Source organism: Sceloporus occidentalis, unplaced genomic scaffold, assembly GCF_023333645.1.
Source record: "Sceloporus occidentalis isolate IW3139 unplaced genomic scaffold, rSceOcc1.0.p SCAF_45, whole genome shotgun sequence".
Classification (NCBI taxonomy): domain Eukaryota; kingdom Metazoa; phylum Chordata; class Lepidosauria; order Squamata; family Phrynosomatidae; genus Sceloporus; species Sceloporus occidentalis.
The window spans coordinates 397,259-421,850 of NW_028317025.1; the positions used below are offsets into that span (position 1 = coordinate 397,259).

Sequence of the window (24,592 nt, forward strand, 5' to 3'; positions counted from 1 at the left end):
CACCCTAAAAGTTAGGTGCTTTTTTAAAGAAAAAAATATTTCTGCCCCCTCCGAGATATGCTGCCACTCTGTCCCGAAGATGTGCCCCCCTGAGATAAGCTGCCACTCTATCCCCCCCCGAGATATGCTGCCACTCTGCCCCCAAGATGTGCCCCCCCTCTACTACCCCCCCGAGATATGCTGCCACTCTGTCCCCAAGATGTATTCAACTTCCGTTGCCGACACTTCCGCCGTGGGAAGTACCGGCAAGGAACATTAATGTACATCGCGCAGAAGTTCACCGGCTGCGGCGATGCGAGCATAAACAACCTCCGCTGCACGATGTACTTTAACAATCTCCCTTGCCGGGACTCCCCCTGTGAGAATTCCCGGCAAGGGAGATTGTTAAAGCACATCGTGCAGATGTGCCGGCAGCGGAGGTTGTTTACGCGCATCGCCACTGCCGGTGAACATCTGCACGATGCGCTTAGACAACCTCCCCGTGGGAAGTGCTGGCAGGGGAGGCTGTCTGAGCGTATCAGAGAGTAGGATGCAGGTCCCCTGCACTGCACTGCACCCACTGACAGTTTCCATAACAACAAGATAATCAATGTTATTCACGTCACCTTACAGTGGCCATACTGTTATAGCTGATCAATGTATAATAGATGAAATATCGGCAAACAACAGCTGCTGCAGAATGTGTATATGAAATACTTTCCCATTTTTCCCATCAGGAAACTGTTAGAGACCTTAAAACATCTGCTAGAAAGCTAAACACATAAAACACTGAAGAATACAAATTGATTGCTCAGTCCATTCCCTTAAACATAAACTAGCTTTATAATATGCCATGCCAAGGTGCTACATACTGTATTGGCTCGGATATAGGCCGCACCCTAATATAGGCCGCACCCTAAAAGTTTGGTGCTTTTAAAAAAAAAATAATAATAATAATAAAATAAAAATATGCTGCCACTCTGCCCCCCCGATATTCTGCCACTCTGTCCCCCCCCAGAGATATGCTGCCACTCTGTCCTCCCCCCTCGAGATATTCTGCCACTCTGTACCCCCCCCCTCGAGATATGCTGCCACTCTGCCCCCCCGACTTACCAGAGCAGACTCCCGGGTGTCTTGCGGGGCCGGAGGGGGACATTTACGCAATACGCGTATACAACTCCCGGTGCCGGTACTCAGCGGAAGTGCTGGCACCGGAAGTTGTATACGCGTATTGCGTAGATGTCCCCTGCCGGCCCCGCAAGACACCCGGGAATCTGCTCTGGTAAGTCTTTGGGGCAGAGGTAAAATGCATCGTGCGGACGTTCACCGGCTGCGGCGATGCGCGTAAACAACCTCCGCTGCCGGCACATCTGCACGATGTGCTTTAACAATCTCCCCTCGTGGGAATTCCCTGCAAGAGAGATTGTTAAAGCACATCGTGCAGACGTGCCGGCCGCGGAGGTTGTTTATGCGCATCGTCGCAGCCGGTGAACGTCTGCACGATGCGCTTAGACAATCTCCCGTGCTGGCACTCCCCCCATTGAAAGTGCCGGCAGGGGAGGCTGTCTGGGCGTATCGGAGAGTAGGATGCAGGTCCCCTGCACCGCTGCGGGGGATCTGTATCCTAAACCTGCTGCCTGCCCGGCGCCGGGAACGGCATGTCCCGGGCGTAGGCCGCTAGACCCTGAATATAGGCCGCACCCCCACTTTAAAGACTTAAAGTGGGGGGAAAAAGTGTGGCCTATATTCGGGCCAATACGGTATATACCGGTATATTCGATTAATACATTCTAGTCTTGTCATAACTTTTACATGTATGTACTGTAAAATACGTTTAAATTGTTGGTGCCCTATAAACAAAAGATGATAAATTGAGATGTTATATACCTGGGGTATTATGACAGAAAGTAAGTGATATGAAATGTCTTGCTGTGACATGAATATTGAAAAGAGTGACTGGGGGTAGCTTGTTTGTGCCTCGCCTTGTGTGCTGAAGTGTCTGCGAGCTGTGAGTTGTTCCTGTAAGTTGTGTTCTTGTGTAAAGTATGTTATTGCGTGTATGAGTTGAGTACCTCCCTTTTTTTTTTTACTTTTTCCCTTTTTTGGCACTATACTTGTTTTTCTGTGAGTGCTGGGAGTTTTACAAGACCTTACTTGTAAATACTACAAGTTGTGTTCTTTTGCAAGTAGATGTCTTTCAGCTGTGTAGGTGTAGTATAAAGTACAGTATATAGCTTGTTACAGATTTTTCTTTACGGACGATTAAAGCTTCTTTGGCATCTTCACATTGCATCTTTTCTTTCTCTTTAAATACCTAGTATGAAATTGAGACTATTACAGTATGTATAAAACTTTTTTTTGCACTGACAAGAAAAATTAAAAGCATGTTTGTGCGGTTAACATTCCAGATAAACTACATTATGCACTTGACATACAAGAATACAAGTAACTAAACTGTAAAATACATTTACAAATCATTAATGCAAATAATATGAAATGTTTTACTGAAGTAAAGGCAGTTTAAATAAACCTAACTCTGTGCATGATATTTAAATAAGCTGATATGTCACAGAAGCATGTCTATGCATGTATACTAATGGGCATGGCAGTTCACTTCCTTGTTCCCTGCAGTCATACATATTTTTCACATCACACGCTGAGAAAGATCAGTATTCTAGTACAATGCACTCGCTCCAGTATTTTCCTGTTTTCCTTATAACTGAAATCCTGATTGTGAAAGCTGAGGGCCCAGGTAAGACTAACTTTAGTAATATGGAACAGGCCAAGAAAGTTTGATACCCAAGTAAATGCTATTGCAGAATGTCAGTTGGTTTATTTCATTATGGACTTTGGCCTATGATATGATGAGGTTTAATAGAAAGAATAACAAAAAAAATGTAAAGGACTGTAGTGCAATTGTACCATATAATACTTATATGCAAGTAGCTTATATGATTGAGGTCCCTTAATATACCACAGGCCTATCATACATGGCTAAGTTAATTTACATACGCTTAGACATTTCCCTTTTCCTCAAATGGTTATATTTGTTTATATGTATACAGTATTTTGAGGTGGTTAGATATGTTTGTGCAAATAGTTGTAAAATATTGTTATATATATTTATCACAACAATTGCATGGTATTTGCGTAGGTGCCTGAGTCCCTGTTTAGAAAGTGTTTTGCCATCTTTTATCATGTTTACCAGGGTGATACATGGTGTGAGGCAGTACTTTCTTTTTTCTATCTTTTAATAACCACAACCTCCAGGCATTCAATTCTTCTTTCAGGGAGTATTCAATAAATGTTATGTTTTAATGTTATCTTTTAGTAAGAGGTTAGGATTCAATTCCTTGTTAACCTTACATTTGCCTAATTCCTTCTGATTAAACTATGACTATAAGTATGGCTTTCTATAAGGATAATTCTAAAGTCGTGCATAATAAGATCCTGGGGAAAGGTGGATTTGATTAGACAATTCTTTGATTCACAAGAAAAGATTTGTACATAGATGAAGGGAAACAAGGTCAAAATAAACATAGACTGGCATAAAGGGGGAAAATGTTATGGAAAAATAAGGAAGGAAATAGTGGGTAAGGTCTGGGGTTGTCTGAGACATGAAAGAAAAGGCTGAGAATGAGAAGTGAGTGTTAACTAGGACTAAAGACATGCCAGTGGAACCCTATGAACATAGTGTAGATAAAAATGTTTTAATAACTAAAGATGTTCGATTTATATTTATGTTCATTTCTAGTGGTTACCTTTGAAAAGAAAAGACCGTTTCTGAAATATTATGAGCGAATATCATATGACACTGATGCCCTACTTCAGAATCATCAAAGATCAAAAAGAGCTACCAAAGAAGAGGAACATGTATTACAATTGAAACTTTTTGCATACGAAAGGTACATGTGATCAATTTCTGTCTTTTGGCATTACTTTAGCTACTGTATATACACTACCATTCAAAAGTTTGGGTTTGCTTATAAATGTTCTTGGTTTTGAAAGAAAGGCAAATTCTGTCTATTGAAATGGAACAGAAATACAGTGTAGACATTGTCAATGTTATAAATAACTATTGTATCTGGAAATGGCTGCTTTTTAATGTAATGTCTTCATAGACGTACAGAGGCCCTTATCAGCAACCATCTCTCCTGTGTTCCAATTAGACGTTGTGTAGGTTATCCAATATATATATATATATATATATATATATATACACATACACACTCACTGACCACTATATTAGATACACCATGCTAGTACCGGGTTGGACCCCTTTTGGCTTTATTCTTTGCGGCATACTTCCTACAAGGTGCTGGAAACATTCCTCAGAGATTTTGGTCCATATGGACATGATGGCATCACGCAGTTGCTCCAGATTTGTCGGCTGCACATCCATGATGCGAATCTCCCGTTCCACCACATATGCTGTATTGGATTGAGATCTGGTGACTGTGGAGGCCACTGGAGTGAACCCATTGTCATGTTTAAGAAACCAGCTTGAAATGATGTGAACTTTGTGACATGGTGCATTATCCTGCTGAAAGTAGCCATCAGAAGATGCGTACACAATGGTCATAAAGGGATGGACATGGTCAGCAACAATACTCAGGTGGGCTGTCACGTTTAAATGATGCTCAGTTGGTACTAAGGGGCCCAAAGTGTGCCAAGGCTGACTCCAAAGCACTGCTCAGATGCAAGTTGTTAGTAGTGACTGCAATAAATCCATGACTTGTAGACAGAACTTGTCAGCTAAGAACAGGAAACTGAGGCTACAATTCACACAGGCTCACCAAAATTGGACAATGGAAGACTGGAAGAACGTTGCCTGGTCTGATTAGTCTCGATTCCAGCTGCAACATTCAGATGGCAGGGTCAGACTTTGGCAACATGAAAGCATGGATCCATCCTGCCTTGTATCAACAGTTCAGGGTGGTGGTGAAACTTTTCTGTGGGGAGGTGACAGGGAAGGCTATTTTAACTTAATATTTTAGTTGTATGAGGTACTAGGTCAGGGGCGTCCAACATGCGGCCCGTGGGCCAAATGCGGCCCGCGAAACCTTGAGGTGCGGCCCGCGTGAGATCGGCAGCCAGGATCACAAGAGCCCTGCTGCTTACTTGTGGGAGGGTCTATTCTCTGCTCCAGTCCTGCTTCCTCTGTGGGGAGAACGAGGGAGGCCGCGCCCCCTGCTTAAGTCTGTGAGCGGCATCGAGAGCTGTAGAGCATGAGTATGTCTGATTGAGGGAATGAATCTGTGAATGAATGTGTGTGTGTATGATAGTATGGATGTGTAAGTGCTGGAACCTAGGCATGATGGGACTTTTATTGCTGTTAGCAATCACACTCCTATCATGCCAAGTCAGCCAGTACATGTCGAAACCTGGCTAGCTGCCCCCCTTGTGTATTGATGCTGCCAGCAGTATGGGGTCTGCACCAGCACGTATTGGCTGACTTGGGATGATAGGAGTGTGATTGCTAACATCTAACAGCAATCTGCTAACAGCAATCACAGTCCCATCATGCCTAGGTTCCAGTATTTACTGGTTGCCTGGGTATAAAAAGAGTGTGTTTGCTGTTAACAATCACACTCCTATCATGCCAAGTCAGCCAGTACATGCTGAAACCTGGCTAGCTGCCCCCCTTCTGTATTGATGCTGCCAGCAGTATGGGGTCTGCACTGCAATCACACTCCTATCATGCCAAGTCATATTGTTGATTTTTTTTGTCCAATTGTGGTGTGTTACTTTTAATAAAAGTGTGGTTACACACTAAAATTGGACAAAAAATACAATGCCCAGCCAACCAGTACATGCTGGAATCTGGGTATGCCTGAGATTGCATTCACTTCAGTTTCGGCTAAGTGAACCCTGAATTTTCATTTTTGGTCCCGAATTTTCATTTTAGTGCATCCCTAAAATAAATAGAACTATTTTATTTTTACTTTTCCAGAATCCTGAATTTGTAGGCCTAGAAATCCCAGAAATCAGTGAGAGGAAAAGTAAAGGTTTTGTGTCATTTACTTTATTTTAATCTGCATATTTTATTAAAGGCCATATTTTCTCTCAGTGAAAAATGAGTGCGGCCCTCGCACGCATACAATTCTGATGAAGTGGCCCACTGCAGAAAAAACTTGTACACCCCTGTACTAGGTGTTTTTGGCACCTATTTTTACATTTGTTTTAACCATATGCAGATACTATTAAAGGTAACAATGTTTTAATGTTTTTTGTAAAGAATCCAAATTACAATCTCTTGGTATGGTAGTAATGTGTGGCACTTGGAGCACTGTTGCTGTGGAAGATACCACATCTTACTAAGCTTGTTTCTTATTCTCTCTGAAATTGACCTAAAAACTTTGGAATCCATAGAAAAAGTCTCGTCCCCTGTGGACAGAGTCTAATTCACTAGGTACTAGTAATTTCATGTAGGCTATACCCGAATCTGCCCAACTGTCTAATGCCCACATTCTACCAAATGTACACCTCCTAAAATTCTACCCCTTTAAGATATTGTCATTGATTGGAACACGGCTAAAGAATCCTGGCTTACTAATATTCCCATAGTACATACATTCCATTTGACCAATATATATGTGGTATCACAGTGGTCTGAAACCAATCTTCAAAGTTCCCTTTCTAAGTTAGTAATTTCAGACAGTGCTTCTTAAGCTAACACTCATGGACCACCATTGGTCCTTGGTTTAATGATTATCCTGCTGTATTTTCACAGAGTTCTAATACAATTCAGTTAGGGTAAAAAAAAAAAAAAAGTGCAATTGACTGTACTTTCCAAGAAACCTATCCATTTACCTTAACATATAGAGCAAAATAACCTGAGCATTATCTGTTAGCATTTGTAACATGTAATAATAGTTAAATCATTCTTTTTTGTCATAATTAATCGCTGATTTTAACAAATTAAGTTGAAGAATTTTCTGTATAATCTATAAAGTTCTTAATCATTGCAAACCGTAAGAATTTGTACAAATTATGCATCTCTAACGACAGCAAAGTGTAAATCTGAAGCTTAAAACTTTTTTGGGGGGGGGTCTATATAATGACTGTGCAATGTATATTTGTATGTATTTATTCTTTTTATATAAGAAATATCAATAAAATATTTATGAATATAAAAACAAAATGTGATAACATAAAAATCAGCCAATTAACTATAATTGACTTCATTGTTCATGTTCTAGAAAATTTGAGCTGGTGCTGAAAAAAGATTCAACAGTTTTTGCTGATGATTTTGAAATTGTGTCCAATGAAAAAACAGTGCCAGTAGATGTCTCTTTTATATACACGGGTGCACTCACAGGTATGTCATAAAGCTTGGTTCCAAGTACCACTGCATTTGTTTGCTATTTTTATATTAATAAAAAAAAGACAATTGAGGCTATTCACCCATAAATTAGGTTTTCTCAAAATAGGTCATTTCTCTTTTAATCTAGTAATTCCCTTCAAGTGTTCCATTTAACATCTTGGGCTAAAATGAAAAACTAAACTAGTTGTGTGGAACAAGCCAAGTTAGACCCAGGCTTTGCAAGCCAAGTTGTACTTGCTGCCAACATAAGTTTCTTACATTTCTGTATTCCATTACTGTGAAAGTTCAATTTTATAGGTATAATTTATAATTTATTCTCATCTGTTCATTTTTTGTAATTGGCCAACACTTGAATTCTGCTTGGAATTGTGACCATCCAAAAACACCAAGAAGCCAATCAGGATTTGGCTTTCATTCCAGTGTTTGCTTCCTGCTAGAGCAGGGGCGTCCAAATGCGGCCCGCGAGACCTCGAGGTGCGGCCCGCGTAAGATCGGCAGCCAGGGCAACCGATCTTACGCGAGCCGCACCTCAAGCCCTGCTACTTACTTGTGGGAGGGTCTTCTGGACTGCACAGAGGAAGCGGAGTTCACGTGACATCCTACTTCCTCTGTGCTTTAGCAGAGAAGGCAGAGGGAGGCCGCGCCCCCTGCTGAAGTCTGTGAGCGGCATCGAGGAGCTGCAGTGCAGGTAAGGGGGTGGGGAGGGTGTTTGAATGAGTGTGTGTGATTGAGGGAATGAATCTGTGAATGAATGATTATATGAATAAATGAGTGTGTGTGTGTGTGTGATAGCATGGATAGCTGGAACCTAGGCATGATGGGACTGTGATTGCTGTTAGCCATTACATGCTGAAACCTGGCTAGCTGCCCCCCTTGTGTAGTGATGCTGCCAGCATTATGGGGTCTGCACTTTACAGCCACCCTGTACCAGCATGTACTGGCTGACTTGGCATGATGGGACTGTGATTGCTGTTAGCAATCACACTCCTATCATGCCTAGGTTCCAGCATTTACTGGATGGATGTGTAAGTGCTGGAACCTAGGCATGATGGGACTGTGACTACTGTTAGCAATCACACTCCTATCATGCCAAGTCAGCCAGTACATGCTGAAACCTAGCTAGCTGCCCCCCTTGTGTAGTGATGCTGCCAGCTGTATGGGGTCTGCACATCACTTACAGCCACCCTGTACCAGCATGTACTGGCTGACTTGGCATGATAGGAGTGTGATTGCTAACAGCAATCACAGCGAGCACAGTCCCATCATGCCTATGTACCAGCATTTACTGGTTGCCTGGGTATGATAGGAGTGTGATTGCTGTTAGCAATCACACTCCTATCATGCCAAGTCATATTGCTAATTTTGTCCAATTGTGTGTTACCTACTTTTATTAAACATGTGAGTTTTTATTATTATTTTTAAAGGTGGGGGTCATTTTCGGTTTTGGCTAAGTGAACCCTGAATGTTTTGGTCCAGAATTTTCATTTTAGTTCATCCCTAGAATAAATCTAGGGAATCCTGAATTTGTAGTCGCAAAACTTTCAAGGCCCAGAAATCAGTGAGAGGAAGAGTAAAGGTTTTGTGTCATTTTACTTTATTTTAATCTGCATATTTTATTAAAGGCCATATTTTTTGTCACAGTGAAAAATGAGTGCGGCCCACGCACGTATACAATTCTGATGAAGTGGCCCACTGCAGAAAAAACTTGGACACCCCTGTGCTAGAGTAACCTGATGAAAAAAAACAAGCAGAGGGGTGGGTTGTATAGCTAGAGACATTAGTAGCAAGAAGGGGGAGGCGGTTATATCGCTTTACAGAACTCTGGTAAGACCTTAAAGAACTCTAGTCCTTATCAGGACTATACAGTATTGTGTCCAGTTCTGGAGACCCCTTCTCCAAAAGGTTCAGAGGAGGGCTAGTAAAATGATAAATGGTTAGCAAAATAGAAAGACTTAGGAATCTCAATATGTAGCTTGCAGGAGACAATGCGATAGAAAGATTTTAATATATAAACAGATTTCAAAAAGTAAAAGAGGAAGGTTCATTCAAAGGTTGAGAAATGTTAGAATACAAGGACATAATAGAGGCAATATAAGAAAGTTTGACTTTACTGGGAGGGAGGACAGTAAACCACTACCCCAGTACACCACTTATTTTTCGGCCAGCTGAGGAAATCAGAATTTTCCCTTGTAACTGGCGTGAATACAATATTGTACACTGTGAGTTCCTAGTGACCTTCTTGGTAAAGACTGAGGAGGTAAGTGGTAGGGGATGGTTGGGGCACTGCCCTGGGTTAGGCCAAAGGCATCACCCAGCCAAGATACATCTCTGAGGCTAATGATAAAAAATAATTTGATATTTTTGCATCTTGTTTGTTCTGCTTGTGTCTCTCTAAGATGTTATCAAACCCCATCTAAATATTTTACTACCTGAAACAGATGAAAAGCAATCATTCTGTCATGGGGCTATCATCGAAGGTCATTTTGAAGGATTTATTGAAACAAGAAATGGTACTTTCTATGTAGAATATGAGAAGAATCACAATAATGCCACAGTGGATTCATACATGTATCACGAATCAGATATCGGTAAGTGGATCATTATCCTCCTATATGTTTTTTTATCTATCTTTGCAAAGTTTGCTTAACTATCATGTCTTAAGTACAAATGAGATTATTAATTAACAACCCACACTGGTTCACAGAGTCTTGTCAACTGATAAATATATATTGTGAGATAGGTCAGGAATCGCCCCTCGTTGAGGTCAAGGGACAAGTGCCCGTCTTCATTCAAACCAGGCAAACAGCAGTAAGTTTGTGCAATCTGACACAGGGTCAGGTTTATTAGAAAGGTTGCAAAGACAAAAGAAATATAACAACACAGCAACAAAAGAAATACCTTGCCTGTCCGGCACTTACTATACAAGGGATGTCCCTCACTACCAGCTGGAGAGCTTCTCTCTGCCAACTTAACACAATACATCCAGCAAACTTTACTTGCATGTCTCTCCCACAGACAGGCTTTCTGTGTCCTCAGCCAGAGAGCTATCTGCCCTCCTGGCTTCCCTTTTATATCCGCCCTCTCATTAATCACCTAGCAGGTGGAAGACTCAGGTGTTACTTCACATAGGAAAGGAATCTAGGAGAAACATTCCTCCCTTCCACCACCAATCCTACATGAATGTCACAATATATATATATTGAATATATTCTGTATATGTTTGATAACTGTCAACCTTTTCTTTAAACTGTTCCATGCAATTTTTAAAAAAATAGCAATATGTTGATCTAACATATTTTGTTTACTCTATCTGCCTTCTTCCCTAAATAAATGTAACCCCTACTCTCTTGATAAAAAAGAGGTCTGCAACCAATATCCGTTTCACAGAACTTCACAGTAAACTGCATGAAGGTACAAGTTTGCAAACACTCTCTTAACATACAGACTAGGCAATTAGATACAACAAAAAACTTTTATGGAGCAGATACATTTTCAACTACACATTTTTATAGTGCTTTGGTACTGAACATTGTTTACATTACAGCTGAATATATTGGTGACAAGCCTGGGGGAGTGTTAAGTTTTCTTTTGAGGGAACTAGGGAATTGTGTTATTAAAATATCAATCAAATGGATTAATGCTTTATCTACAGCATACCATCTAAAAGACTTATGAATGTGTTATGTGCTTAAGATTACAACTGATCCAACAACAGATACATCCAAACACATATCAATGAAATCACAATATGTATTCGGATATATCTCCTGAAGGCTAATGTGTTTTCTAACTACAATAACTACACTTATCCAGGTGAATGGGTATATGGATACACTTATGAAATATGCACCGATAAACCCACCCACTGGCTTATTTAGTTAAACAATCCCTGTTCTATCTCTTCTAACTTTTAAGGTTTGAACTAAAAACTTTCGCTTCTTCCAGAATGCAACAGAATATTTTGGAAACAACAACAGGATATCAAAGAATCCACAATGCGGCTCTGATATAACAATACAAACTTTTACTAGAACGTTCCAAATATAAAACAATACAAATAACAATACAATAACAATAATCCCCACATTAATTGACACGCTTACAACAAATACATATATATAAGTTCCTATTTACAATATTCAAACATGCATGTTCATAGTTACCTTCCCTGAGAGCTCCAGGTTAGTGATGTTCCTTTGTCTCTTTACTTTCTCTCCTCCTCTCCTCTTCTTTACTTTCACTACCTGTCCCTTGATATACTAGAGGGTCCTAATTAGGTCTACTAGGAGATCCCTGATTGGACCCGGTGGTTGCCGTAGTTACACTTTGAAGTGATTCCTTTTGGCCAACACCACACCCTGGGGTCTTTACAATCATGGGGCAGTAAAACCCAAAGATCTCTTGACCTGATTCAATCTATTTCATGAGAAAACCTGTCTTTCTTCCACACACCCTTCATCACGCATATCAGTGTTATCTAAACTAAGACAAAAGGTTTCCCAAATATTTATCATTCCCAGCCACCTCCCATGCATCCTGATTTAACTAGTATTAGCAGAAACCATGATATATATATATATATATACACACACACATACATACATATGCATATTTACACACATGTACATCCATACACCCGCATACACGTGTCCATATACATATATATCCACACACCTGCTTATAGTGTAACAGGGAGGCCACAGCTTGCAGAAGAGGAAATGAGTAAAAGTGTCAAAAAATGGGAGTTGAAGGGGCAAAACAACATCCAATGGTGTATCCCTAACCCAGAGCAGCATCACCAGCCATACCCTCTGCTCCACTGTCCTTACTGCTGAGCTACACCTTTTAAGGAAGTGCACCACCAGGCAGAAGGAAACTAAGACTCAACACAGTTCTTCATAGTGATATGGCCACCCCCCTAGACCTCGCACCCTAGGTTCTAGTCTACCTAGACCAGAATACATCACTTAAAACATCCCCATATGGAGATCAGATTACTTCTCCAGAGTCCGAGGAATCAGATACAGATATGGATATATTCACTAATGTTCTTGACAATGTAATAAATGTTATGTATTAAAACCACAATAATGTAGCACATTACTCTGTATTGTTCATATATGTGTTAGGGGAGAAGAGGCTAATCTATCTATCTATCTATCTATCTATCTATCTATCTATCTATCTAATCCTATATATAAATGTGTGTTCAATATTTTATATTTTTTCCAGACTACTCTCTTATGAAAGATGCAGAATCTTTTGATTTGGCTTTACAAAAATATCAGCTGTTGGAAAAAATGACAAGGAAAGCAAAGGTGTGTTTCCGCTCCTTGACTCAACTATACTTTGTGAACAGCCAACACAAGTGAGCTTCTGCAACAAGAAGATGTATAATGTATAATTTATAAAATCATCTAAGTATTGTTATAGATTCAATTATGTATTATAGTAGATTGTTTCAGCCCTTCTTACTTGGGAAAGTTGCTAGTTGATTCTTCATAATCAACAGCGAGGTGAGCGAGTCATTGTGCAGCTCATCATTCCAACTCTCTATTTAGTGTAAACCCCATAACTTCTGAAAGAGAGAAAACATTGTTCTGTTCAGCCTGTTGTTTGTTTTCCATGGAAAGTGTATCTACTGGGCTAGTTTGAGGTTAACCCAGTTTTTGTTCCAATTGGTATGAATACATTAGAAAAAGAGGTCATTGCGTCATAGAGCTTACAATATACGGAGCTAATGCCTTACATGCACATACTTGTCAGGCTTTGAGGACATTGCAGACCAAAATCCAAAACATGTCCACTGCTGTTTTATGTTTTCACTCCTGTTTTGCTGACCTCAAGCAGTTCAAGGCAAAATTCCAATAAAATACAGCTATTAAACATTATATTGCAAATAATGATATGATCATAAACATTTTATAAACATATATATATTTATAATGTTTTGTTTTTAATTAAGGTAGAATCTCCTATCAGGACCAAGAGAAGTTTGGATATAACACTTACAACATGTCTACTTCATATAAAGGCAGATTTCTTTTTCTACAACAGATTTAAAAGTATAGAGAAAGTGATTTCACAGGTAAAAAATTAAGAAATGTAATTTGTAAGCTTTAAGTGACAAAATTAGCAATGCTGGGTATCTGTTATAACTACTGATCAAAAGAGATGTTTAGGATGATATAATATTTATAAATCATAGAAAGGGACTACCTCTTAAACCATTACGAAAAACGTCATACCAAAATGATGGAATCAGTAACACAGCCACCGGGCAGACCCATAGTGGCTTGCAGGCCCGGACTGGCCATCGGGCACACCGGGCATTTTCCCGGTGGGCCGGGCGGCCAAGGGCCGGATTGACGTAGGGCTGATGGAGCTGCAGCTCCAGGCCCCTACCTTAAAATAGGCTCAGTCAGTCGGGTCCTGACTGGGCCTATGCGGCCGCATTAACGCAGGGCATAACCGCAGCATCTGCAACCGGGTCCGCCACTCTAGGGGGCCAGGCAGCCCCAACCAGGGCCGGCCTTAGGGGTGCGCGGCCGCACAGGGCTTAAATTAAAACATTGGGGGTTTTTTTTGTTTACTTTATTTAACATCCTTCATGTTAAATAAAGTTTGTTTAACTTTATTTAACATGGAGGATGTTAAATAAATAATAATAAAAAAACAACAAAACCCCCCCGATGTTTTAATTTAAGCCCTGTGCGGCCGCGCACCCCTAAGGCCGGCCCTGGTGGGGGCTGCCTGGCCCCCTAGAGTGGCGGACCCGGTCGCAGTTGCTGCTTACTCCGGCAACAAGGTAAGTAGGGTGAGGGAGGGGGGTGCAGTGGGAGGGGGGAGAGGGGTTAGATAGAAAGGGGTAGAGGGGATAGATAGTGAGAGGGGGTACATAGTGATAAGGGGGTACATAGTGATAAGGGGGAACATAGTTAGAAGGGGCAGATAAGAAGGGCATGGGGAGAGGGGGTAGTGTTAATGCGTACAAGAATGAATGAGTAAATGTGGATGAAGTGTGTGAATGCGTATGAGAATTAATGAATTCATGTGTGGATGAATTGCTTGAATGATTTGTGAGACTGCATTAATGAATATGTGTTAATGATTTGTGTGAATGAGTGAGTAAGTGTTTATGTCTATCATGAATGTTTAAGTGATTTGGGGAAATGCAAAGATGGTACATGAAGGGTGGGCTTTAACAATAAATAAAAATGGGCTACTCAGTCTTAAATGCCCGGGCCTATTTTTTGTCCCAGTCCGGGCCTGGTGGCTTGTATTGGTTCTGTTAGGCTCCCAATGTTGCAAATCTGTATGTGGCGTAAAATAAGGCGTCTGTGATCTATACCTTCAGTAATCCTTTTTTGGCTTGGATTTCTGGTTGGCATAGATTTATAGATGATGTCATATTCTTTTGGAGAGGCAAAGTAGACCAATTAACATGCTTACATCAATATGTTAATCAGGGCTTTGGGGGTTTTAAGCTTAAACTCCATCCCACAGAGTTTTTAAACATAGCTGTATATAAATCCACTTATGCTTTAGCCACATGTTTAATATAGGAAGCCTATGGTAGTTAATTCACTACTTTATTTTAATTCTTGTCATCCTCCAATATCCCTAAAAGCCACATTTTATGTCTACAGAAATTATGCACAAAAAAAGTGAGAAAAAGTTTTAATATTATAAATTCATATAAAAAGTCATATTTTATTATTATTTTAGGAAATCAGATAATATGATCAATAGTAATATTTTGATCAGATCCATTCAAAGATGTGTGTCCCCGTCTGCATGTGACGTTTTGCGCATGGGTGGTGGCCATTTTGGCGATTGCTGGCGGCCATTTTGTGCATGGCTGTTAAATCTTCATACACAGAGTCGGAGCCCAAACTCATCTGCTCACATCTTACAAAGTATCTTTACCATAACAGAGATATCTCTGTATAACAGTAAAACATTCCTGCACACATGTATTAATAAAACAAGCCCTTTAAGTACAACATTGTTGCAAGTACAATTTATGGAGGTGCAAAGTGGATGCAATGGCAAGTCATTTATTTTCATAATGGGTGCAATGTTAGTTTATGTGGGTGCAAATTGGAGTCTCATAAATTTCCATTGCACCCATATTGAAAAAAATGACTTGCCATTGCACCTACAGAATTTTCTATTGCACCCATGTCGCAAAATGATGGACTTGCCATTGCATTCACTTTGCACCCACAGGATTTTCTATTGCACCCATATTGCAAAATAATGGACTTGCCATTGCACTCACTTTGCACCCAGAGTGTGCACATCCATACTTTTGGTTTGGCGTTGTTAACTGCTCACCTTGAAAATGGTGCATGCTGAAACTGGTTGGTGGCTGTTATATGCTATATAATATTTCACAACATTAAAACAACTTCACTGATATGAGGAACATAGTTTGTTGCTGATGACATAATTTAGGTACGACATTTTTCATTGTGATTTGAGTGGAAGTGCCTTTCTATGATTTATATCGATACTGCAGATACATTTGCATTAAATATATAATGAGTTCCTCAGCATTATACATACTGTGAGTGTAATTTCATGTTTATTACTTTGTTCCTCAAGGCTGAGTGGAACTCCATTGAAATGTATTAAATTTGTATTATTTATATTGAATACTCCTTTGTGATTGAAAAAGGACAGTTTAGACAAGGGGCATCCAACGTGCAGCCCTCCAGCTGCTGCAGAACTCCCATGCTCCTCAGCCAGCCCCTTAGCTGAAAGAGCATTATGGGAGATGTAGTCCTGCAGCAGCTGGAGGGCCACAGGTTGGACGCCCCTGGTTTAGACAGTGACCACCAGGTAAATACCCGATTGGCCACAGACCAACGTCAACCCATACTCTCATTCTTGTTCACTCTCTTGTTATTCATCTTCTATCTCTCTCACACTCTCTAAATGTTTCCCTACCTTCTCTGCTGAACACTTTTGCTTCCACATCTTCTTGTTGTTCATCTTCTATCCTCTTTTATTCTCTCTCTTCTATCTTCATCCGCACCTCCGTGAACATAACCTGGTGTGAATCCTCAATTGGAGGATCAAGGCGCTTTTGGTCATGTTCTCTCCTGGATTGGATGATTGAGGGAGATGATGTCACTGAAAGCACGGTTCATGCCAGGTTATGTCTGTGGAGATGTGGATGAAGATAGAAGATGAAAGAGAGAAGAAGCGTAAGTGGTTGGTATAGAAGGTAGTGAAACATTTAGAGAGGATGAGAGAGATATATGGAACAACGATGAGAGTGAGTGTGGGAGACTAAATGAGCGTGAATGTGGGCACCAGGCAATAAATTTAGTACCCAAATAAAAATGCCCCACGATTTTCACCCAAACATAAAAACATAATTTGTTGCCCGAAAACAAATGGGTCAAAAGCGAACGGAAAAATTTGCTGCAAGGTTTTATTCTGTCGGACATATTGTTCAATAAAATCTAGTAGTTCACCACCAGCATGGAACCATGTGGTCCAGGTCGAAAGGGCCCTTACTAAACAATTTTGACCCGGCACGGGGAGACAGGAGCAAATCGGATACCATTACTACAAAAGTCCTTGTCACCAGCTTATCTGTACTTTTGTGTAAGTAGCCTGCCTTTTTTCTTTTTTTTTTTTTTTTTTACAGATTGCAGCATTTATCGTGTCAGTAAATACAATTTACGACAGTGTAAACTTTGATGGTATCAAACATGTCAACTTTAAAGTGAAGATGTTAAATGTAAGTATAATACATTAATTTAATGATACAATACTTGCATAAAATCATATCAAACTTTCCATATAAAATTACAAACATGTTTGTCCATCTTAAAACTGAGTTTATATTTAGAAAGGATTATATATATATATAATCCTTTCTATATATAAACTCAGTTTATAATAGCCCTGCACTCCTACCTAAACATAAACAAAGTGACAAATGCTAGATTTCTAGTTCAAAAAACATGGTGCCGGGTGCTTGGCTAATAGCAAAGTAACAATAATCTTAAATAGTCTTCAATAGTACTTCATTTTTATTTGCAAGACGCTAAACTCTCTTTCTCCTCATTTAAGGTCCATGCGATCTGACTATTTAATGCCATCTCCCTACGCATTGCTGTTATATACCGTCCCCCGGGCCCAGCTAACATCTTTCTTGACCACTTCTTCTCATGGCTTCCTCTCTTTGTCTCTTCTGATGTTCCTTCTGTCATCCTTGGGGACTTCAACATCCCAGTTGACACCCCTTTCACTCCCAGGGCTTCAAAGTTTCTTTCTATTACCTCTTTTGATCTTACACAACATGTTAACTCGCCTACTCACAATGATGGTCACACCCTGGACCTTATTTTTTCTAGCATGTGCTCTCTCATTAACATCTCTAATTCCCCTCCCCCTCTCTGACCACCACCTTCTATCCTGCTCTCTAACCATGCCTCCTACTCGCTCTGTTACACCCCAACCCGTCCTAACCAGAGACCTCACCTGTATTTACTGATTTACTCCCTCTCCTCTCTCCTATCTCAAACATGTTGTGCCCCAACAACGCTACCTCTCTCTATAACTTCACCCTCACAACTGCTCTTAAGGATGTAGCTACTACTCGCTCTTCACGACGTGGACGTTTCCAACTATGGCACACGACTGTAGCCCGACACCTACGACGTTGTTCCCACATTGCTGAACTTAGTTGGCGGAAGTCTCATTCCATGTCTGACTTTCTGCACTATAAATGAATGCTACGTTCCTACTACTCTGCTCTTAACCTTGCTAAGGAAACCTACTTGACCCACTTCATCTCCCTGTCTCATAACCCTAAACAACTCTTTAGTACGTTTAATTCACTTGTTCCAGGTTACAAATTGATAGGAATAAACTAAGATAACTTAGGCGGTGTTTGGGTTCATCTATTTAAGGAATTAATACTGTATCTGGTATATTACAATTATTACAAGGACCATACAACGCTTCTCATATTTATTCTGATATTTTTATTTGATTTTACCATCACATTGTTAGGTAATTCAAGACAAAGACCCCTCTGGTAATATGGATTCTGCTTTTATTGGGCCAGAGAAGCTTCTGATGCTACACTCAGAATCTAACTGGAACAATTACTGCCTCTCATACCTATTAACAAACAGAGATTACAATGGGGTCCTTGGACTTGCTTGGAATGGAAGACCAGGTAAAGCAGGTCTTTAGAACTGCTGTTATGTAATTATATATATATATATATATATATATATAAGAATGTATGTAACATAATGGCATCAGTTAGAATCATATAATATAAAGTTGCCTTGATTAAATTTAAAATGGACCTTTTATGCACAAATGTATAAATGATAACAATACCATGCGTTAAAAATTGTTTGGCGCTTACAGATGTCCCATATAGCCTAACACGCTTTAATCAGAAAGCCTGAAACATGGTTTTTATTTAAATAGGAAAGAACATAGTTTTGCAAAAAAAAAAACCAACCTAACATTCTATTAAATTTCAGGTAATTCTGGTGGAATATGTTCAAAATTTGACAAGTTTCAAGATGACCTACAAACACAGTACTCATTAAACACTGGGGTAGTAACAATCCAGAAGTATGGACAGTATTTACCACCCAGGCTTATCCATATTACACTCGCACATGAGTTTGGCCACAGTTTGGGATCTCCGGTAAGGGTCTCTATAAAATTTGTGATTGTAAGGGGTGGTTAGTGGAAGAATGCACCAATATTCTTTTATGGTTTTATGGTATAGAATGTGTTTAAAGACCTCAGAAAGCTCCACACTTTTTGGTCAGGTCTTATAGTAAAGATAGCTTTATGTTTATCCCATGCCTGTATAAATTCCCTCACTGTACTAGCCTCCATGACTTCTGCTGGGAGACTATTTTGCCTTGTTTTCATGGAGGTATGGCTTAGTTTTTGTTTTTTTTTGGAGATTTGTACGAATTGACAATATAAGCAATTTTTGTTAAATTTGCAATTCATGCGAACTTGAATGCGCATGTCTACCATTTACCCAAATTCACAAGATATTCATAATATTGACACTCTGGACAATTGATTGCAATATTGGGAGTTGGGCTTGTGAACTCTCTGGCGTTAATGTTTTATCCATAACATTTTTTGTCAGGAAAGCATTATTTGCATAGCATTTTTTTTTAAATATGTGTCTTATTCTTTTCAGCATGATGGAAGTGAAGAATGTGCAAAGTTCCCAATCACTCCTGATAATAAAGGAAATTATTTAATGTTTCCTTATGCCATGGATGGAATTCAGTACAATAATGATAAATTTTCCCCTTGTTCAATAAACTATATTTCAAATCTTCTGCATATAAAAATGGATCAATGTTTTGTTGGTAAGCAAGATTATTTTTGATGGATTAGTGCTACATGGTTGGGAATTTACTATGTTAGAATAAATACTGGATTTATTGGGAGTTCTTTAAATGAGATCTCTCACAAACTATAAATAATGATATACATAGTAAAAGTTATACAAACCTTTCCTTCTAAGTTAAACTTTGAAAGAAGGAAAAATTTCCCACTCTGCAGCCACTTGAGTTGTTCTTTCTCACTTATGCTAATTAAACTTCCCAAAAATTTTATATCCTTGAATGCTGTTGGCTTGAATGGTGACATCTGGCTTGAATATATTAAGTAATTGGGAACATGCGTTTGCTATTCACCTGTTCTCCTCTTTTACCTTTAGAGAGCGGTCGTCCAAGCTGCGGCAATCAGATTGTTGAAGATGGGGAACAATGTGATGTAGGTTTTAAGGATAATGACCCCTGCTGTTATGGTGCCAAGCTCGGAGATCCACTTCAGTGCACATTAAGACCTGGCAAACAGTGCAGGTAAAGTTATTTATATTTTAAAATACAAAATGTGGACGCACACCCTAGAACACTTATATGTACAGATTTTGGGGTGCTGCTGATGTGACCAATGTGTACAGAAAACAAAGCAAGAACCCTTGCACAACTAGCAAATGCTCCATATAACATATGTCTTAAGCATTAATATAGGTACTCTGTCACATATATGGCCATATATTGTTTAGCCTGCCAAAATGTCAAAGAATTGGAGGAACGGGAGGAGAGAGTGTGCCATTCACTCTGCCATTTTGGGTAAATTCACCAGGAGGATAGAATAATGAAGGCAGATTTGCATTTTCTGCAACTCTTTCTCCACTAATCTATCTGCATTATTCTGGCCTCTATTCAGCCACTTGGACAGCCTCTCCTCTGTTCTGCCAGTCGGAGGAGAGGGTGTGCCTGGAGGCTCCGCCCTTTGCAGAAGTTCCACAAGAAGCAGACACAGAAAGACGACAGGAGGACAAGAAAATGCAAGAGAAGGGGTGGTGGTGTGCGGCAAGGAGACATGGCTATGGAAGCGGAGAATCTAAACAAATTTGTTGTTCGGACCAAAAACAAAAAATTTGTCCAAATCATTTTTGGTCCATTTATACAAGTCTACCAAATTCCAAAACCTGATTTAGAAATTTGTCCAATGGGACCTTATATTTTATGCAAATATACAGTATTTTTATATATTTTTGTTTAGTCTGATTGTGTTTCAAGATGGCTGACTACAACCTTTATTTATTCTGCCTTGAAGTTTTAGCCAAGGACTGTGCTGCAGTCATGCATGTTCTTACAAATCAGAAGGAGAACTGTGTCAAGATGAAGCTGAATGTACATTTGAATCTTACTGCACTGGCGTATCTGCTAAATGTCCAAAACCATCCCCAAAAAGGAACTACACACTGTGCAACTTTGGAACAAGAATTTGCCAAAATGGGGTAAAATAAAACATTTAATAGACATCAGTAGAGATACAAAACATAAGAAAACTATTATAAAAAAATTCTGTTAGTCAATGTTGACAAACCTTCCTAGTTTTAACAACTTGTGTTAATTGTATAGTGAAGCAAAGCACAGTGTTATCAATAAGTATTGTGTTTAGTATTAACCTGAAACTGGATTTGCTAAAAAACAGCACTGTGCAACAAACTAGAGGCACACAATCCATCGAGTCTGTATTTGGCGACATCTCCATTCTGCCAACACCCCTTGATTTTGGAGAAAACCATAATACACTAAAAACATTATATATCTATACGTGGCTACAAAATGCTATTTTAAGCAATGCATACCTTATGTTTTCCACAGATATGCCGCCAGTCTGTGTGTCTCAAATATGGACTAGAGCAGTGTGACTGTAATAGTGACGCAATGCATGAGAAGTGTCAGCTATGCTGTCAATACCCAGGTAATCCAAAAAGTTCAGGAGGATCTTTTCTTCACTTTCTGAATGCCTCACTGCCATACTTCTCTTCCTAGATATTCTGATGGATATATTTGGTGAATTAATTAAAACCAAACTTGCTGCAGTGTTTGCAAGCATCTACAACACATTACAGTGTTAGATTAAAACTCAAGAAAAAAAAAATCCATCCCTGTTACAATATCTCAGATAAAAATTGCACCATCTTTTGAGTGGATCCATGGCTCCACCGAATGCATTATGGCATGGTTTTATTGTCTAAATGTTTTAACTTGTGTAGTCGCCATATTCATTTAGTAAGGACTAGCAGTTAAAGTGCCCTGTATGCTAACCTTTTTAATTTTTTAAGCAGTCTTTTTAATGTGTTTAAGGAAACAGTGACACTGCAAAAACCATCATTATGATTTATGACATCTTTAATGTTTTGATGACATTTTTGTCAGCATACACCTGACTGGTGCGGAATTTGGGAAATTTGGATTAGATTTGTGCCAATTATGGTTGCAGCATAATGAACACTATGTCCAGTAGGTCTTAATCACGGTATATTGGGCAATTATTTAATAAAAATGAACAGTTTTGTATTCATATAATTAATACAGCAATATCATTGAACCAGGCAGTCCTTATTCCTGCAAGAACACAAAATCAGTGGAACTTGAGCATTTATTCAACAGGACTCTTATCCAGCTGCCTCCAGGTACCGCGTGTGGTCACAGGCAAGGCTACTGTGACAAGTTTCACATTTGTCGATATGTTGATGCAGACGGGCCTATTGCAAGACTGAGAAAATCCTTCCTAAACTTAATTGAGCTGGAAGATACTGCATCATGGATGAAGGTAACTACAGTAAATACTTACATACTATGTTGGTCTCACCATTTTACTGAGAGGAGGAAAAGAAAAAACAATTTACTGTCCAGACTCAAACTATAGGTAAACATTACACTGGGATTGGGGAGAACATTAATAAGAATAATTTAAATAAAGGTTATAAACATAACCTAATTTTTCAAACAAACTTACCCGAGGCAACCTCTTACCCGAGGCAACTACTGTATACCAACAATCAACTTCTGTATACCAACAAGATGGGGCCTGGCCACAATCTAAACTGAAACTGTTTTCTCTGCAGCACCCCTAGAGACAGAAATGCATTTTGCTCTTATTTGAGAATTGCATTTTCAGTGTTTGAATTGTGTTTCAGAATTTGATCTTCAGGTGAGAGAACTTGCAATGATTTGATACTTTACATATAGTCTCAAAAGTCTTTCTTGAAGGTCTTCATGTTATATAGTTTGAATACCTTGCAATCAGAACCTTCAAATCTCTGGAAGACTTTAGATGGATGTTTAAGAGGTTCCATCTTCAAACATCCAGACCAGCAAGACCCAGAACCTCATAACATGACTGTTACAGCTATGCAATGACAAAGATGCAGTTTTTAGATTCTTGTTATGGAGACAGATTTTTCCAGATGGTGGCTGCAGAAGGAGAGACTTGTCAGGGTTCCACCCTGCCTGCTAGGACTCTGCCTATATTAATTTAGTAGTCATGTCTATTTTCAGCCTCTAGTGGCTTCCCTTTCCAGTATTAGCACCTCCTGCCCTTGCCTGGATAGGTGGATTTATCTCCTACTACATGTTACTAGGAAATAATATGAGCAACTCAGACAACAGTTAAATAGGAAGAGACATACAGACAATGAAAATAAATTCTCATGTAAGAATTTTTGGGTCAGCAAAATCTATACCATGAGATGAAGTACAGTATTCCACCATATACATAGTTGTTGGATGGCAAACGTATTCCTCTACAAAACAGTGTTTTAGGTTGGTGTGCAGGTTTTTTCTTCTAATGTATTGGCAATGAGCTCTCTTTGCAGATGTGAAAAATACAGGACAAACTGTCATATGTTTGTAACTTTTGTTTCACTGACAAAAGATTTACACTTATTCAGATTTACAGATATTTCTATGAATGTTAGGCTAAAGTGTATATATTGGGAATCCCTCTCTATTCACTATCATGTACAATAGTAGTTTGCACAGATTTACAATTAAATACAATTAAATATTCATGTTACCTAGGTTATACCTGTTACGTTTTTGTATTATTTAGGCACGTTGGTGGGCCATACTACTAATTATTTTAACGCTGGCTGCCTTGATGGCCGGAACTGTGTTCATTTTTGGAAGAACTCTGGACACTGGAAAAGGTAATTATATAGTTCATTATTCACAGTATCATACAATCAGGGGCGTACCTAGAGTATTTGGCACCTGGGGCGGATCCTGTTTGTGCCCCCCCCCACAAACACTTTAAAACTGCATAGCTTCTATTGTTATATACTGGCGCAGGCATTGAAGGTGGTACAGCATTACTGTTATCATTATATACTGAGGCAGACATTGACGGTGGTACAGCATAACACCTACCACTATATACTGAGGCAGACATTGATGGGGGTACAGCATAACACCTAACACTATATACTGAGGCCGACATTGACGGGGGTACAGCATAACACCTAACACTATATACTGAGACAGACATTGACGGTGGTACGGCGTAATCCCTTTCACTATACATTGAGCCAGACACTGATAATAGTGCAGCATAACTCCTATCACTACTACTATAGACTAATCCAAACATTGATGTGGTGTTGGCCTACCACTTCATTGTCTGGCTTAGGGATACACCGAAACAAAAATTCTGGACTGAAACCGAAAATCCAGCATTTACCTGTCCGAATCCAAATATGACCCCCCACCATAAAAAAAAATCTCACACTTTTATTTAAAGTAAGTAACACAGCAAAATAGGACAAAAAAATTATATATATGATTATTAACAGCAATCACACTCCTATCATGCCCAGGCATACCCAGATTCCAATATGCACTAGCTGACTTAGCATGATAGGAGTGTGATTGCTGTTACCAATTATATATATATATATATATA

General features: G+C 39.4%; 1 protein-coding gene across 1 annotated transcript in view; it reads left to right on the forward strand.

The window, feature by feature from the left end:
- The first annotated feature begins 2,661 nt into the window (after nt 1–2,661).
- LOC149289407 (disintegrin and metalloproteinase domain-containing protein 10-like) overlaps nt 2,662–24,592 on the forward strand; it is a 48,276-nt gene continuing 26,345 nt past the window's right edge. Inside the window, exons 1-15 of the mRNA XM_089490503.1 lie at nt 2,662–2,731; nt 3,734–3,884; nt 7,182–7,300; nt 9,745–9,894; nt 12,539–12,624; nt 13,272–13,394; nt 16,971–17,063; nt 18,344–18,512; nt 18,832–19,001; nt 19,518–19,692; nt 20,046–20,190; nt 20,954–21,137; nt 21,508–21,607; nt 22,242–22,462; nt 23,744–23,840. Coding sequence (XP_089346629.1) covers nt 2,662–2,731; nt 3,734–3,884; nt 7,182–7,300; nt 9,745–9,894; nt 12,539–12,624; nt 13,272–13,394; nt 16,971–17,063; nt 18,344–18,512; nt 18,832–19,001; nt 19,518–19,692; nt 20,046–20,190; nt 20,954–21,137; nt 21,508–21,607; nt 22,242–22,462; nt 23,744–23,840 — 2,053 coding nt within the window. The remainder of the gene's footprint in view (nt 2,732–3,733; nt 3,885–7,181; nt 7,301–9,744; nt 9,895–12,538; nt 12,625–13,271; nt 13,395–16,970; nt 17,064–18,343; nt 18,513–18,831; nt 19,002–19,517; nt 19,693–20,045; nt 20,191–20,953; nt 21,138–21,507; nt 21,608–22,241; nt 22,463–23,743; nt 23,841–24,592) is intronic.